The 16,727-nt window shown below is 38.0% G+C and overlaps 1 protein-coding gene and 1 pseudogene across 1 annotated transcript; both read right to left on the bottom strand.

Moving 5' to 3' along the window:
* Positions 1–2,215: 2,215 nt before the first annotated feature.
* LOC149163890 (G-type lectin S-receptor-like serine/threonine-protein kinase At1g34300) lies at positions 2,216–12,566 on the bottom strand (annotated as a pseudogene).
* Positions 12,567–12,588: 22 nt separating this feature from the next.
* On the bottom strand, positions 12,589–13,910 carry LOC149163889 (G-type lectin S-receptor-like serine/threonine-protein kinase At1g34300). Its single transcript, XM_089429296.1, has 3 exons — positions 13,511–13,910; positions 12,966–13,273; positions 12,589–12,699 (listed from the first exon to the last, which is right to left on the bottom strand). Exons 1-3 carry the CDS (start codon positions 13,908–13,910, stop codon positions 12,589–12,591), a joined length of 819 nt encoding a protein of 272 aa, XP_089285422.1.
* Positions 13,911–16,727: the final 2,817 nt, after the last annotated feature.

Below are 16,727 nucleotides of genomic sequence, written 5' to 3'. Positions count from 1 at the left end.
GGCTAAGAGTATCCTCCTAAGAATCATCCCATCAATCAAGTACCAACTCATAATCTCTTCCCAATCCATGTTTTGGGAAGGATGAATACTTGCACATGGGACAAATATACCATGTTAATGTTGCTTGATTCCCCACTCATGTTGTTCTGCCCAGTCACTCAACATGATCCAATTGGAGAAATCTGCCCTACTCTCCCCAATGTATAAAGGTGGGTTGGTAGTGCTGCAAGCATTATCTATGTACTCCTGCAGAGGGCTGCTCTTGAACTCCCAACTGTACTCCTCTTATTTCCTTGTGAGGGACTTGAGTCGTTCCTCAACACTAGACAACTTGGTTGTTGGTTTAGCACATACCCCTATGAGCTGCTCAATTTTCCTATTCTCCTGTAAGACAGTGTCTCAAACTATCCAAACTCTTTGCTTTAACATCACAAGATATGTCTTGAAATGCATGGTCTTTATCTGAAAGTCCTCTATTGGCAATTTTGGTGCCCTGCTAAATTCCTCTGTATCTATCTGCACTAGATGCTCAACTGTCATAACTCCCGCTTGAACCTTTGACCAATTCTCTAGAAATGGCCTACCATGCATACTACATTTATCATGTTGCCCCTTATGATCCTGCTCATCATGCCGGATTACCACTATTGGATCCTCACTTAAGTCTCCTTGAATGTCTTCTTCTTGGCCTTCTCTGCCTGTGGGGACAATGTTTTGTCCATCCTCTCTAGTTTTCCAACATGGATGCACTCGTGCAATGCTATCTATACTTGACTATTCATATTCTTTAAGGACATCCCCTTAGAGACCTATGGACTCAATTGTATAGGAGTCTACCTTATCGATACCATTACGTAGAATTTCCTCATGCACTTCCAAATGCTTGTCATCTTGCAAGTATCCCTAAATAATATCATCTTGTTTCTCACCATCTTGAAAATCAATAGAAGATTCCCCATGAGCTGAAGGAATCTCCTCTTTTTCTATCTTTGTTGCCTCCTTCCTATACCTATACATGAATGGTTAAAGGCCCAAGATCCCTTGCAGATAAAGCATACTCCTCTTCTCCTTAGTTCATTCTTGTTGTAGGTTTTGTTCTTGCCTCCTCCATCAATCCTTCTCAACTCCTTCCTAGTCAATACCCTTCTGAGAAATTTTAAGTTTTTCCTGACCAAATTCTCAACTAGATCATAGGCAACTGGTGATACAACTAGTTCCTTTCTCTAAATGATCAACAATTTGGATCTTAATATCTTGCAGATGTCGGCATCTCCTTCTAAAAACAATGACATAATCTTTTGCATACTTGTTTCGACATGGTCTGGATGAACTGATGTAATGCTGGTGTAAAAGTTCTGGAACTCTTGAATGATTAAGTCCTCACATTCCAGATTTAGCATGAATGTGTCAAAGTTGAATTCTGCCATGACTTCTAAGATGTTGTGCCGCTTCTGAAAGGTAGGAAGCATGATGTTGTTCAACCCTTGAAGGGCTTGTACTATCAACTGCAATATCTCCCTCATGATATCATTAGTGTAAGGCAATAGTGGTGATGTTAAAGCTATGATCTTGCTTAGATAATAATCAACAGTGAGCCTGACCTCTTCACAAGGATGTTCCCAAAGTTTGGATTGTATCAACACAACCATGGATGGCCTAAGAGCCCAACTGAGTTTCTTCCATTCTCGATGCCCCACCTCGGAGAGACATGTGTCTAATTCCTCCAATTTATGAAGGTCTATGACCAAATTTGTTCGTTGCAATTCAGATCCAAGTGTGAAGAGCTTAGCTCATTTTCCTTGTCCTTCCTTAACTTCCTATCGGTGCTTTGACTGCAGAATGACATGGACACTTTTCGAGAATGGTTTGCTGCTTTGACCATAATTTTGGTCTAAGGAGGTATTGTTGTGTAAACAACCATATATTCTCACTAGTTGATCAAGAAGTTTCTGAGTGTTTTCCAAGTTCTCTTCAAAACGACCCATCTTCACATAGAAAATCAAAGAAATATACAAAAATATACTTAGCCTCCTCAAATTTTGGCCTCGCTGAAGCTTCATCGGAAAATTAAAATGATATATATATATATATATATATATATATATATATATATATATATATATATATATATATATATATATATATAAAATCTCATTCCATAGATACCAATAGAAAAATGCCCAGTCAATAAGTTGGTTAATTAATGTTTGAGATTTCACAAATCAACCAGACTAGAAAATGCATTACTGGAAGATGAGACCCCTGAAAAATCCATGACAGAGAATGTTGTCGACAAGACTTTTGTGAGCGTAGCCAATCTTATAAAATTTCTTCCAGGTTCCAGCTACCGTCGTTATAATTCGTCACCCATTTTCTCCAACGGAGACCACTACTGCAACGCCATCAAATACTTGACTGGCTTACTACTTGGCCTCTAATTTCTTGCTTCATAGATTCATTCACCAACAGAAACTCACATTTCTTGATTTCATGCATGTTGTGTTATCTGTTTTGGTATTTTTCTCCATCACCCTCATGGGTCCCAACGTTGTGAGCATAAATCAAAACGACATTCATAGTCCAAAAAAACGAGTCACACTTATTTCTAGCGTCTGGATGAGAACTATAGGCAACAATCTTTGCCCTCTGCGTGAGCTTGGCATGCGTTTTAGATTTGATTTGACCCTCCGGATTCAGAACTGGCCTCTCAGCCTCCTCTTGCTACGATTGTGGCCTGCGCTTATTGGGGTTCTGATTTGGGTCAACGTCCAGAATTCTTCATCCACACAACCACTTGACTGGCCCTCTTCTTGATCCCATGGTACTACCCCTCACAATTCAATGTTGCGCACCTGCACCTGCACCTGCACCCCCTCAATGGCAACTGTAGATCATGTGACAGAATATGGCCCTCTTTGGCCCTTATTATCTGGCTTATGAAAGGTGCCAAATTGCAGAGCTTGACTTCTGCACTATGGATCTCGATTCCCACTTAATGCACAGGGTTGTCCCTGCAACCTTTGCCACTGTATGATCCCGTCATGTAAATGCGGCCTCAGCTTACACAATAATGAATTTTCTTAGACAATTGATTGGATCTATAAAAGAATACTATCAAGATCTTGCCTCTTGATCTTTGAGATGCACCTTTTCTTCCATCTTTGGTAATAAAATTTTTGTCCTGTGATAATAGATCTGACCAAAAGAATAATGTCTTGGCTCTAGATCTCAATTGAATCCTTAACAATAAATCTTGGCATGAAAGGAAAATAGTAAATGTTTGAAACAACTGAAAATAATTATCTGAGATAAGGGGCCAACTAGGGTGATATCGAATACCACCGAAGATGGGAAATGCCTACTACGGTGAGAATGAATCCCACCGAAGTTCCCTGCATAAAATTTTCACTCTAGGATGTAGAACTTTGATACCACTGTAAGATCCAAAACAATGAAATTTCTAATAGATCTGGCACACTTGAGTGTTCTAATAAAAATGCTTGCAATAAAAAACAACAAACACCAAAGGGATCTGAAAATGTAGCCTCTTATTTATATTAATAACTGAAAACAAGATACATGCTCATACAAGACATACTAAAGCCCCTACCAATAGCATGTACCACTGCTCAACAATGACTACTCTAAGACACTGAAGCCCACTTGTGAATCTTAGATGGATCCACCACACAAATGTCACCGTGGGGTTTTCGTCCCAGTATCAACCAAGAACTGGCCATTCCAAGTTTTGATTAAAACACAATAAGATAGAGAAACTCCCCATGATCCCATTGTTAGGTTCCTATCCCCTTTTACAAGCTTGATGGACTCTCCAGAAACTTTATTTTATTGTTTTTCCTCGGAAAATGAAGAAAAATACCATGTGAAAATACCACAGAGCATGGACAGATTCTGTCCACTTTGACCATATCAAAAAAAGGGAATATTACATGCAGGGATTGTTTTAGAAGATCAGGCGAGAAAGGATCAAATGGTGTGGGGAGACAACCTTAAGAAGAGTATACCGAGGGTCAATGAAATTTATTTTCTCTTACCTAGAACCAAGAAGAAATATGTTAGTCATATATGGACACAAAAAATGTGGAAAGGAAACATCCCATATAAAATAAGATGTTTTTTCTGGCTTGTTGTCAATGACAGAATATTGACTTGGATTAATCTTCAAAAACATGGTTTTGTTAGCGCAGGAATCTGTGTGATATGTATGAAAGGTACTGAATGTATGATACATCTTTTGTTATCCTGTTGTCATGAGGAAGGTTTGTGAAGAATATGTGGGGAATCATATTTCTCTCCTTTCATGTATTAAGGCATGGTACTACAATAACATAAGGTTACAAAAACATAAGGTTCAAAAATCTGCCCTATTATATCATGTGGACCATATGTTAAAGTAGAAACGTCCTTATTTTTTATGAGAAACCAACGAAGGTCAGGGAAGACATCATCAAGGCAATCACGCTCGTAAATGATATGGGATCATTGAGGAAGAACAACAAAATTCATATGTGCAAATATAAAGATGCGTGACAAAGATTTCCAGTGGGGTTCTTTGACGGGGTGAGTAAAATGAGACTATGTGAGTGTGGGGTAGTTATAATCATAAATGTCAGAAGATATTTCGACTTTTGGTGGGAGGGAGGACATGGATCGAATAATAAGGCAGAGCTGTATGGGGAGTATTAATTGTAGAAAAGTGGCTTAGAATCGATAATATTAAGGTATTTGGAGATGCGAAAGGAATCATAGATTGAGTCAAAGACTATCAATTTCTGTCCACTGATTTTAAACAATTGGATGAGGAGAATTAGAACTTTGGTAAGCACCTTTCAGAGTATACAATTTCAACACATTTATAGAGAGTAAACTGGAAGGTGGATTTGTTATCCAAGAGAGGGATTGCTATGGATCCAAGTAAGTTCTACTTCAATGAATTTGCACAGGGAAAGTTGATAAATGCTGGAAGCATCAATTTTTCATAGGAGGCAAAACTTGGATTTTGATTGCAGGACAGGATTTTTTGTAAGGGATTTTGTTGCTTGGTGAACTTAGTGTTATCTAGATGGGTTTTATTTTTTTGAACCACTGAAAATTTATGATTATTTTTAAACAGAAATGCAAAAAGTCGTAATAGGAATAAGATAAATAAAATCAGACTTAGTAAGTAATGAACAATTGCAGATGGAATGTATAATCGAAATCTATACTATCCTTTTATAATGAAAAAGATAGTGTTTTATCACTGGAGAAAAATATATCATATAACAAGACATCAAATCTTTAGAATCACAAATATTTCTTCAAAAATTTAATCTCTTTAATAAAGTAAAAATTAAAATAAATTTACATTAATTACAAAAATAATAAATTGCCAAAATTCAAACACTAACCAGTAAAATCTAAAATAAAAAATAATTTAACAATCTTCCAAATTAAAATATTTACCAGTAATAAATTTCATTTCATGTCTATAGCATAGCAGTGAAGATAACAGTAAGGATCTTCCCTTCAAATTTGATCCCTTGTTGCAACTTTCAAAAAGTAAAAGAAGAAGTGCATAAGAGCAAGGGTCTTTAACTAATAGCATTAGTATATCATTCTAAATATAATAACATATCACTTGACATGACAAAATAATTCCTTTTCCCTAAATTTTAAGCTGAAACGAAACCAAATTATGGCGATCGTTTTATTGATCAAAATGAACAGGAATGATGATAGAACCTATCTTGTCATACAACTTAACTGGTCCGGAGAAGATGGCTAATTGTGGCTGGAGAGTCTTCCCATATTTTTTTTACATATCTGAAGACAGAGTGGCATTCACAGAGGAGATGGAAGAAACTAGATGATTGGGTGTTGCAAGCACTGATAGTTAATTGTGGCTGGAGAGTCTTTGTTCCAGATTTTTTTTCAGAGATCTTAAGACAGAGTGGCATTCACAGAGGAGAGAGAAGAAACTGGATGACTGGGTGTTGCAAGCACTGATAGCTAATTACGGCTGAGGAGTCTCAGTTCTAGATTTTTTTCAGAGATCTAAAGGCAGAGTGGCATTCACAGAGGAGATAGAAGAAACTAGATGACTGGGTGTTTCAAGCACTGAGATTTCCATTTCACTGGCACTACTGCTGCCGCTGATACTGCTTTCAAAGCTTTCCAAAGATTTAGGAGTGGGTGGTTTGTCAATAGGAAAAATGCCCTCCAACATCTAGACAACTTTCCCCATAGTTGGCTGCTGTGAGGGGTGCTCCTGGACACACCAGAAGCTAACTTGAAGTGCCCTGGTTACCTCATCAATATTCATATCTATAGCAAGCTTCTTGTCTGTAGTGTTTAAGATGTTTCCACTTTCAAATTCCTCGAACGCCCATAGTGAGAATTTCTTTCTCCTGGTTGTTAAGGTATCAAAATTCCTTTTACCGTTGATGATCTCTAGCAAAACCATGCCATAACTATAAACATCAGAATTAGTAGTGATGGGTAAATTGGCAAGCCACTCTGGAGCCAAGTATCCCCTAGTGCCTCGAACACCAGTCATTGACTGCTTCTGATGACCTTTGTGATTTATGAGCTTCGACAGCCCAAAGTCAGAAACCTTTGCATTGAAATTATCATCTAGGAGAATATTCTCAGGTTTAACATTGTAGTTCAAATAGGGAAAATGAGGAAAGAAGGAAAAGAATTTAGTTATACATTGACCAAGAAAAGCATATAACTTATTGGAAAACTGAATTCACACACAAGTAACCATACATGATTTACGTGGTAAAACCTTGATAGTGTGTCAAGGAAACATCCACGGGGGAAGGGATTGGATTCTCTATTCAATCAATAATGATTCTCCATACAATAGTTTGGGCATTCATTTGGTTTTATATGTGCCTCCTCAGTTACATAACCGATGATTCAGTATAAAACTAACTTGTTACATTTTTACCCAAATTTACATAATTAGTTGTCAAACTTCTAAGAAACTCTACCTTGACAACAATTTTCCTAATCCCTTGCCCATGCCCATTCATCATCTTTTCTGCAAGCCAAGAGAAGCTAAACACCATCGCAGCTTCTCTACTGTAACTGGCTTTGTGAATATGTTTGCACAATTCTCTCGGGTATGGACCTTTTGAAGAGCTACTTTTCCACCATCGATCACATGTCTCAGAAAATGATACCTTACATCAGTGTGCTTGTTTCTGCTGTGATAAGCAGGATTTGTAGCCAAGTGAATAGCACTTTGACTATCACAAAGTACATTCACTTTCTCCTGCGTCCTTCCAATCTCATCAAGCAGACCCTTTAACCAGATTACTTCTTTACTGGCATCTGAAGCAGCTATATATTCAGCTTCGGTAGTGGACAATGCAACTGTTTCTTGAAGCTTTGACATCCAACTAATTGCTCCACCTACAAGAGTGAAGACATAACCTATAGTAGATCTTCTTTTGTCCAAATCACCTGCATAATCAGCATCTACATATCCGCAGACTGATCCTTCACTACCACTAAAGATGATGCAATGGTCACTTGTGCCTCTTAGATATCGAAGCACCCATTTCACTGCTCGCCAATGTTCTTCACCTGGATTTGCCATGAACCTACTAATAACTCCAACTGCATGTGAAATGTCAAGTCTTGTAGATACCATCACATACATTAAGTTGCCTACAACATTTGCATATGGTAAATGAGACATATACTACTTTTATTCATCAGTTCTAGGACTCAAAACCGAAGAAAGCTTAAAATGGGAAGCTAATGGAACATTAACAGGTTTCACATTTTTCATACAGAACTTTTCAAGTACTTTCTCCACATACTTCTACTATGATAACCAAAGCTTACCATTTTTCCTGTCTCTGTGTATCTCCATGCCCAAGATATGTTTTGCTGCTCCAAGATCCTTCATTTCAAACGTCCTAGAGAGCTGAGCCTTTAACCTATTGATCTCTTCCATGCTTTTTCTTTCAATAAGCATATCGTCAACATACAAAGCTAAGATAATGAATATGCCATTGAAACTTTTGAAGTATACACAATGATCATACTCACTTCTTATAAAGTTCTGGCTCACCATGAAGGAATCAAACTTCTTGTACCATTGTCTGGGAGATTGCCTCAGACCATACAATGATTTCCTGAGCTTGCAAACTAATCTTCTGTTGTGACCTTGTGCAAAACCTTTTGGCTGTTCCATATATATCTCTTCATTCAAATCTCCATCTAGAAAAGTTTTTTTAACATCTAACTGTTCTAACTCAAGGTTAAGTAATGCAGTTAGTGCCAACACAGTATGAATAGAAACAAGTTTTACGACTGGAGAAAAAATCTCATGAAAGTCTATACCTTCAACCTGAGAATACCCTTTTGCTACCAGTCTCACCTTATACCTTTCGATACTTCCATCAACTTTCTATTTTAGTTTGAAGACCCACTTGCATCCAACAACACTTCTCCCTTTAGGAAGTTCTACAAGATCCCAGGTATTGTTCTTGGCTAAGGAATCCATTTCTTCTTTCATAGCCGTTTTCCATTTTTCGCTCTCTGTATCATCTACTGCTTCCTGATAACAAGAAGGTTCCCCATCTTCAGTAATCAAAGCAAAAGATGAAGCAAAATTTTCATACCTTTTGGGAGTTTTTATTTCCCTTGTAGACCTTCTTATAGTGACTGGCTGCTGATCTGGTTCAGAAAATTCAACAACTTCCTTTGTATCTTCAACACCTTTTTCTCCAGAAGTCTCTCCTTCCTTTTGACTGTCACCGAAAGGTCTAGCGTCCAACTGAACTCGTTGATTTTGCGATACCTATTCCTGTTCAATTCTTTCAACATTTGATTTTAAAAGATAAGATTCATCAAATGTTACATTTCTACTAATGACTGTCTTCCACAATGTAGGATCCCACAACCTATGTCCTTTCACTGCATAGTCATACCCAACAAAGACATAACTTTTCCATTTTGGATCTAATTTTGAACACTGATTTTTAGGGATAATAGAATAAGCATCACAACCAAATATCCTTAAATGTGAATAATCACAAGACTGACCTGTCCAAACTTCTTTAGGAATTTTACAATTAATTGCTACTGAAGGTGGTCCGTTAACTAAATAACAAGCAGTGGATACTGCTTCTGCCCACAACTCCTTTTACAAGTTAGCATTGCTGATCATGCTTCTGGCTCTTTCCACAAGAGTCTGATTCATACGTTCAACAAAACCATTTTGCTGAGGAGTATAAACATCAATTTTGTGTCTAATAATTCCCTCATCCTTACAGTATTGTTCAAATTCAATTGAAGTGAACTCACCACCATTGTCAGTTCTTCAATATTTAATAGATTTTCTTGTTCTTTTCTCTACCATTGCTTTAAATTGTTTAAATACATTGAATACATCATCTTTCCTTTTTAGCATAAAGACCCAAACTTTACGGGAGAAATCATAAATAAAAGTTAAAAAATATAGAGCACCTCCATATGATACAATAGGGGATGGTACCCACAGATCAGAATGAATATAGTCTAAAATATCTTTACTATTATGATTTCCAATTTTAAATCTCTGTTTACATTGTTTCCCATACACACAATGTTTACAGAAATCTAACTTCAAAGATTTCAGATCGGGAAGAGATTTATGTTTCATCAGTATTTGAAGACCTTTCTCGCTCATGTGACCCAATCGTTGATGCCATAGATGAGTACTTGTTTCTTCCTTTTCTGACGCAACTACTGCTTCACTGACCTGAGTACTTCCTTTTAACCTGTAAAGATTTCCGACCTTTTCTGCTTTCATAACCACTAGGGCTCCTTTAAAGACTTTCAACACGCCATTCTGACCTGTAAACTTATAACCATCTGAATCCAACACTCCCAAAGAAATCAAATTTTTCTTCAAATCAGGTACATGTCTAACACTAGTTAATGTTTTAACTATGTTATCATACATCTTAATCCTGATATTTCCCATCCCAACAGTCTGACATGATACATTATTACCCATAAACACAGAACTACCATTTACATTTTCATACGAAGTAAACCAATTTCTGTGTGGACACATGTGATGAGAAGCACCAGAGTCTAATAACCAACTTTATAAACCCTGAGAGACATTACATCCAGGTGAAGTTTCATCTATCATACATAATTCTTCAGCAGATAAAACTTCGTCTATCATACCTGAATTGACTTGATTCGCTTCCTTCCTCGGGTTATCAGATTCTTTTCATTTCCAACAGTCTTTCTTCAGGTTTCCAATTTTATTACAGTACCAGCATTTGGCCTTACACTTCTTTCCCTTCGATTTAGATCTGGAAGACCCCCTTATATTTTCTCCTCTTTCCTTTGACCGTCCTCTAGCTATCATGGCTTTTGATGCAGCTGTTTTCGTATTGGATTTCCTTCGTACTTCTTCGGACAAGAGAGCTCCCACGACTGATTAAAACTTCAAAGAATCAGCAGTGTTCAAGCTGATTGAAGTTACGAAGTGATCCCATGATTCGAGCAAAGAACACAACAAGGTTATGGCTTTATCTTCTTCTTAAATTTTAACTTCCATATCTGTTAATTGGCATATAAGTGTATTAAAAACATTCAAATGTTCTGCAACTTTTTAACCCTCTTTCATTTGAAGACTGTATAGTTGTCTTTTTAGATAAATTCTATTGGTTAATGACTTTGTCATATAGAGTTTTTCCAGTTTTTCCCATAATCCTGAAGTTGTACTCTCTTCAACAATGTTGAAGAGAACCTCATTCGCCAAGCATAACCTGATGGTACTGAGAGCTCGGGCATCCAATTCCTCCCAGTGTGAATCAGTCATGGTTGCAGGTTTCTTAGTTGCCCCATCCAATTCCTTGTGCAACCCTTGTTGCACAAGTAGATCCCTAACTTTTAGTTTCGAAAGAGAAAAATTGCTCTTGCCGGTGAATTTCTCCACCTTGAATTTTGCATTCGACATCTTGGCCATTTCTTTCCTCCTAGGTTTTTTTCAGCTAGGTTTCTCAAAGAAAACAAGGATTTAGGGTTTCTTCAATTTCTGGTTTCCTTTTAAGATTTCTTTGATTTCTGGTTTCCTCTTCAGAAATCTGAGCCCCATTTTTTTTAATAAAGAAACTCCTTTCTACAATTTTTCACCTTAAAAAATTGAGTCTGTTAAAAAAAAAAAAAATGAATTTGATCCCTTTCAACAATATTTATTTTAAATTTCTGTTACTATTTTAGAATAGAAATTTTTTTCTTTAACCATAAAAGCCCTTCAACAATTTTTTTAGAAAAAAATACCCGACTTTCTTGATTTTCTAAAAACAATGCTCTGTTTGTATAACCAACAGTTCTTTTGTTTTGAGCTCTCGACTTCAGCAGATCAGATAGGCTTTCGACTTAGACAGGCTTTCTGGTAATCAAAACTGGCACACTCTACCTCCTCCTTTCTCTTCGATAGTAGCAACATGGTCAATTTCACCCACAAGGGCAACACTTCACATGCCAACAGTGGTGCCGTCCTTGACGCAGATGTCAAGGCTTCTTGATGCATGCAAAGACTCCTCTCTCCACGGTGGTGCCTCCTCACTCCACGCCAGTTCTGGACGCAGAGTATGTAGGTTCCTACATCCTCCTTTCTCTTTACGCAGGCAGTGAACCTCTCCTTCACATAGGGCAGAGGGTTTTTCTCTAGCCTCCACTCTTTACAGTTTACAAACCAAACCGGACCTCAGAGTATACACGCAGGTGGCACGCGGCTCTAGTCTTCACGGGACCGCAGAGAATACACGTAGCAGATGGCACGCAGCTCTGGTCTTCATGGATTCTCAGCATTTGACAATATTTAACACGCAGCAATGAGCTGCTTCTGCTCATCTTCACGCAGAGCCTCCACTCCATGCAACAATGAACCTCTTCTTCTTTTTTTCACACTCAGAATAACTCAACTCAACTAACCTGTCTCTGATACCATTTGTAGTTCGAATAGGGAAAATGAGGAAAGAAGGAAAAGCATTTAGTTATACATTGACCAAGAAAAGCATATAACTAAATGGAAAACTGAATTCACACACAAGTAACTATACAGGATTTACGTGGTAAAACCTTGACAGGGTGTCAAAGAAACATCCACGGGGCAAGGGATTGGATTGTCTATTCAATCAATAATGATTCTCCATACAATAGTTTGGGCATTCATTTGGTTTATATGTGCCTCCTCAATTACATAACCGATGATTCAGTATAAAACTAACTTGCTACATTTTTACCCAAATTTACATAATTAGTTGTCAAACTTCCAACAAACATCATAGTGAAAAATGCAATCTCTGCACTCTTCGTGCAAGTAGGCGATACCCCTTGCAGTTCCTAGGGCTATACTTAACCACTTATCCCAATCTAGTATCCTAGATTGGTCTGAAGAAGAAAAAAAGGAATGTGTCCAGGGAAGAATTTTTCACGAATTCATAAACCAGTAAACTATGGCGATTTTTTGAGAAAAATCCGATTAGCCTAACCAAGTTCAAGTGATGAGTACTGCTGATGTTTGCCACCTCCATAAGGAATTGTCTCTCCCCTTGTTCAATCCCTTCCATCCCTTCCAGCTGCTTTACTGTGACTATTGTCTTGTTGGGCAATTCTCCCTTCTACACTGTTCCAAACCCTCCTGAGCCCAACTTTTCCATAAAATTCCTAGTTGAGTGTTGAAGCTGCTTGTAGGAAAACTGAATTGGAGACCCCGAGATATATTCCAAAAGTGCATATTGGGATGGTAGCTGCCTAAATCTAAACCTCGGATTATTTTTACAGAAAATAAACCAGATGCATATCTCGATAGTAATCAAGGAAATAATAGGTCCTACAACTGCCCCTACAATTCGAATGGAAGAATCTTTGGTTGACCCCAAGAATATAATTACATGGGGTGGTGGTGCCAGAGGATGAACTTGACCACATACCTTTACATAAGATGTGCTTGGAATGGCTGCTGATTGATAGGCACCTGTGAAATTCTCAGTCTTCATACGGCAAGTGCCCGAACCATCCGCCATGAGTGTAGATGCATAACAGAATGGATTACTAAGGCAGTTCTGCCTACAATCTGTTATACCCAAATTGAATATCTCTGATTGTGACCCTGATTCTGGGGGAAATGAGAAGAATTCAGTATTGTCCAATACAACCATGCTCTGGTTACTACACCCTGCAATTTCCTTCTCACTCCTGCACCCTTGTGTGGAATCCTTGGGATCTATGGGAACGAAATCTGCAGATGGACATGTGCAGTATGAGGCTGTGTCATTGTGAACACACACCCCATAGTTCCCACACCATCCATACACTTTTCATTGGTCTTCTACTGCGCTCCAGCCCAGTTGCCATGTTCAAGAGCTTTTAACCCACCCATAGGACCTCAAATTCCCATCTGATTCAAGCTTGATCCTTCGCAATGAGATCAAGGCATCAGTGTAATCGATGTTGTATACCATCCAGACCTAATCACCAGAAGAATTGGAGAGTGTAAAAATCCCTTGATTGCTCAAACGTGCTCTGGAGCCATTAGGGGAACCCTGATTCCAGTATGTGATGTTGTTCCTCCATTTCAATGTGAAATTCCCACTAGGCTCCAGAGGTAGTGAATAAGCATACATGCAGAGGCTCTGTCCCATATGGAAACTTTGATTCACCAAAAGGGTATCAGTAGGATTGGCAAAGCTCTCCCAAACGCTATTGGAAGTGCTATTCTGCATGATAGCAGACGATACGCTTTGGTTCGCAGTATTGGTTTGCCAAATCATGGTGTTGAGTCCACTACGCAAAATGAGGTTGCCATCAATCTGGAAATCAAAGGAAGTTCTGTCAAACACTCTGATACCACCATTCTCACCTGCAGTCCACACCATAGTGTCAATCATTGAAAGGCCCAGAACATGGAACCCATCATTTCCAATTGGGTGAAATCCAAAGTTGAAGTTGCCATTTGGGGATTTCCAAAACTTTTGTTTCCCTGAGAAGGAAAGCTTAAGGTTGGACCCTGGCTCCACTGCTCCATCTATACATTGAATAATAATAATATATATTACAGATATTGGGATTAACATAATCATGCCACATGGTTGCCTTCACCTTGATTATAATAAGTGAAACAGGTAGTTGGTGATCCGTCAACCACAATCAGAACATGGGTGCCTCATAAATTTAGAGTGATGCCATTCTAATCTCTACATTGCATCAAAGTAACAGATAAGCAATAAGAAACTGTAATAATCATTAAATAGTGCAACTAGGTAACAGATAAGCAACAGACCAAGGTTTACCGAACATGTTTGTTTGTTTCAGATAAATATAATAGTTTAACTAGTTCAAAATCTCTACACTCTTATTCATTTTTGAACAGTGCAACCATGTAATAGATAACATGGGTGTTTGATAAACAAATTCTAAGCTCCCCCAACTCCAACCCAAAAGCAAAACCCAACCTGTCTAACCCTCTTGTAACAAGATATATGGCTGCTCTTTGATTGCCCAATAAAGAAACCCATACCCAACTCTAAATCAAAACCAAAATCCACCATGCCTAACACTCCTCCTTTTAACTAGATATACGGCTTCTCTTGGGAATCAAATAAACAAATTCTATTTGATTCAAAAGCTAAGCCAACTTCAAATCAAAATCAAGAACCAATCTGCCTCACCATCATCACCCTTGTTTTGTGAGTAGATATATGGCTATTTATTTCTATTTATAATGGAAATTGGTGTGCCACATACCATAAATCTTCTTCTTCTGAATCTGTTGACTGATGACTGAATCATATGTTGGAAAACATTAATATTCCAACCGCCTACATTAAATGCAGAGACTAACTTTTTTTGGAGAATTCAGCGGAAGTCTCGAGAGCTAGATAGCTTCCTGAATAAGCCACCGACTCCAGAAACTTCTCCACTGTATATAAAAACCGTCAATGGCAATCGCATGAGCAAGTGTTCAGTGTGATTGTGCTTGTGTCGTGTTCAATAAGCTGTGTTTTGTGTTATATGCTGCGCTTTCTGATTTGGTATCAGAGCAAGGTGAGGTTGAGTGCTGTAAGTGTAAGGTTCTTGTGTGGGAGCGATCAAAGTTAGAGTGAGAGATCGCTGAACCAGTGTGTATGTGTGCAGCACAAGTTTTTAGCTTGTTTGACGGAAGAGATCTGTGCATTGCCATGAGAGCGCTATTGCAAGAGGAGTTGCAGAGAAGTTTCAGACAGTTCGTTGTGTTGTAGAGAGGGTGTGAAGTCGATGTGAGAAATCGCTGCATCAAGGAGGTCTGAGGTCTGCGTTGAAGGAAACGAAGGGGCCGAGAACCAAGAGTTTGTCGTTGTAGCTCCTGTCCCTGCCTAAACCGCCGCTATTGAAACAAAAAAAGGGTATATTTCCAGATAGTTTCATATATATAGTGAATGATTCTCGTGGATTTTCAGTATTGATCATATATTGCAAGGGTTAAATCTTGAATAGATTTTCATCTTTATTAATCCAAACTTCAAGTTTGAAATTTGAAGAGTAGTTACAGTGTGCATGGAGAAGTCTCCTGGCACAGAGGACAATCAAGGAGACAACATTGGTGCATAGAAGACTCTGTGTTGTGCAATTCTGGTGAGAATTTTTTTGCAAGTGGAGCTCAGCTGGTTCGTGAGCCATTTGCTGCCAATGAAATCTAGCTGAAGATTTTCAATTCCCAAGGAGGAGTTGTAGCCCAAAACAAGCGAGTGGGGCCAATATTTTTGTTTTTTAATATTAGCTCTTCAAAGTCCATTTGACCAATGATTTGAAAGGTTAAAAAAAAAGAAAAAGAAAAAATCGTATTCCAAAGTTGAAAGGTTAAAGTCACGTAGAGTTGTTTATGTTCTCCGAAAAGGCAGCCATATTATCCAAGGATATTGGATAAAATTTTATGATTTATTCTTGAGGGTTTATATTTGTGAAAATTAGTAATTTTTTTTTTTGGTGATTGGTATGGTGAAAATAAGTAACATGGCTAATGTATTGGCAGAATCTTATTTGTCTAACTCTAACAAGTTAGACAGTGAAAATTATGTAAATTGGAAGTTTAAGTTGCAGACTTTGATGGAAGGCAACAATACATGGATGATTGTGTCTGGAGCTGAAGTTAAGCCAGTTTCCCCTCAAGCCATAGATGCTGCAATTCAAGATTGGGAGTGACGGGAAAACAAACCAAAGGTGCTTTTGCGGATGACGGTTAAGGACAACATTATTCCACACATTAGAGAGTGAAAAACATCCAAGGAGACATGGGACACTCAAAAATTTGTATGAGACGAAGACTACAAATTGAATACTGTATTTAAAGAGTAAGCTTCTTTCAATTAAGATGGAAGAAAATGAAAGTGTTAGTAATTTTATTTCTAGAATTAAAGATCTAAAGGATAAATTAGGTGGCATTGGTGAATCAATATCTAGTACAGACTTAGTTACCGCGACATTAAATGGAATGCTTGATGAATATCAAATGTTTATAACTAGTCTTTCAGCTAGAGAGAAGGCTCCTACTTTTAATGAGTTGGCAGGTATACTTATGTAGGAAGAAGAACGGAGAAGAAGCCTTAAACAAAAATCTCCCAATTCAGATTTGGCATTGATGGCCAAAGGGAAGCAGTCCTTCAAAGGCAAATAGTGGGAGAAAAATAAAGGCAAAAAGCCACAGGTAAAATCATTTC

Source organism: Pinus tabuliformis, chromosome 5_1 (assembly GCF_031772625.1).
Source record: "Pinus tabuliformis cultivar Carrire ecotype Pingquan chromosome 5_1, CPIR1, whole genome shotgun sequence".
NCBI lineage: Eukaryota > Viridiplantae > Streptophyta > Pinopsida > Pinales > Pinaceae > Pinus > Pinus tabuliformis.
Note: the sequence above shows the minus strand (reverse complement) of the source record. Positions and strands in the feature narration are given on the sequence as shown.

Coding starts and splice junctions, on each gene's coding strand:
- LOC149163889 (XM_089429296.1), bottom strand. CDS start 13,910: ATGGTGTGGACTGCAGGTGAGAATGGTGGTATCAGAGTGTTTGACAGA. Junction 13,274..13,510: donor TACACTCTCCAATTCTTCTG/GTGATTAGGTCT, acceptor GTCCATCTGCAG/ATTTCGTTCCCATAGATCCC. Junction 12,700..12,965: donor CAAGCACATCTTATGTAAAG/GTATGTGGTCAA, acceptor ACACTCAACTAG/GAATTTTATGGAAAAGTTGG.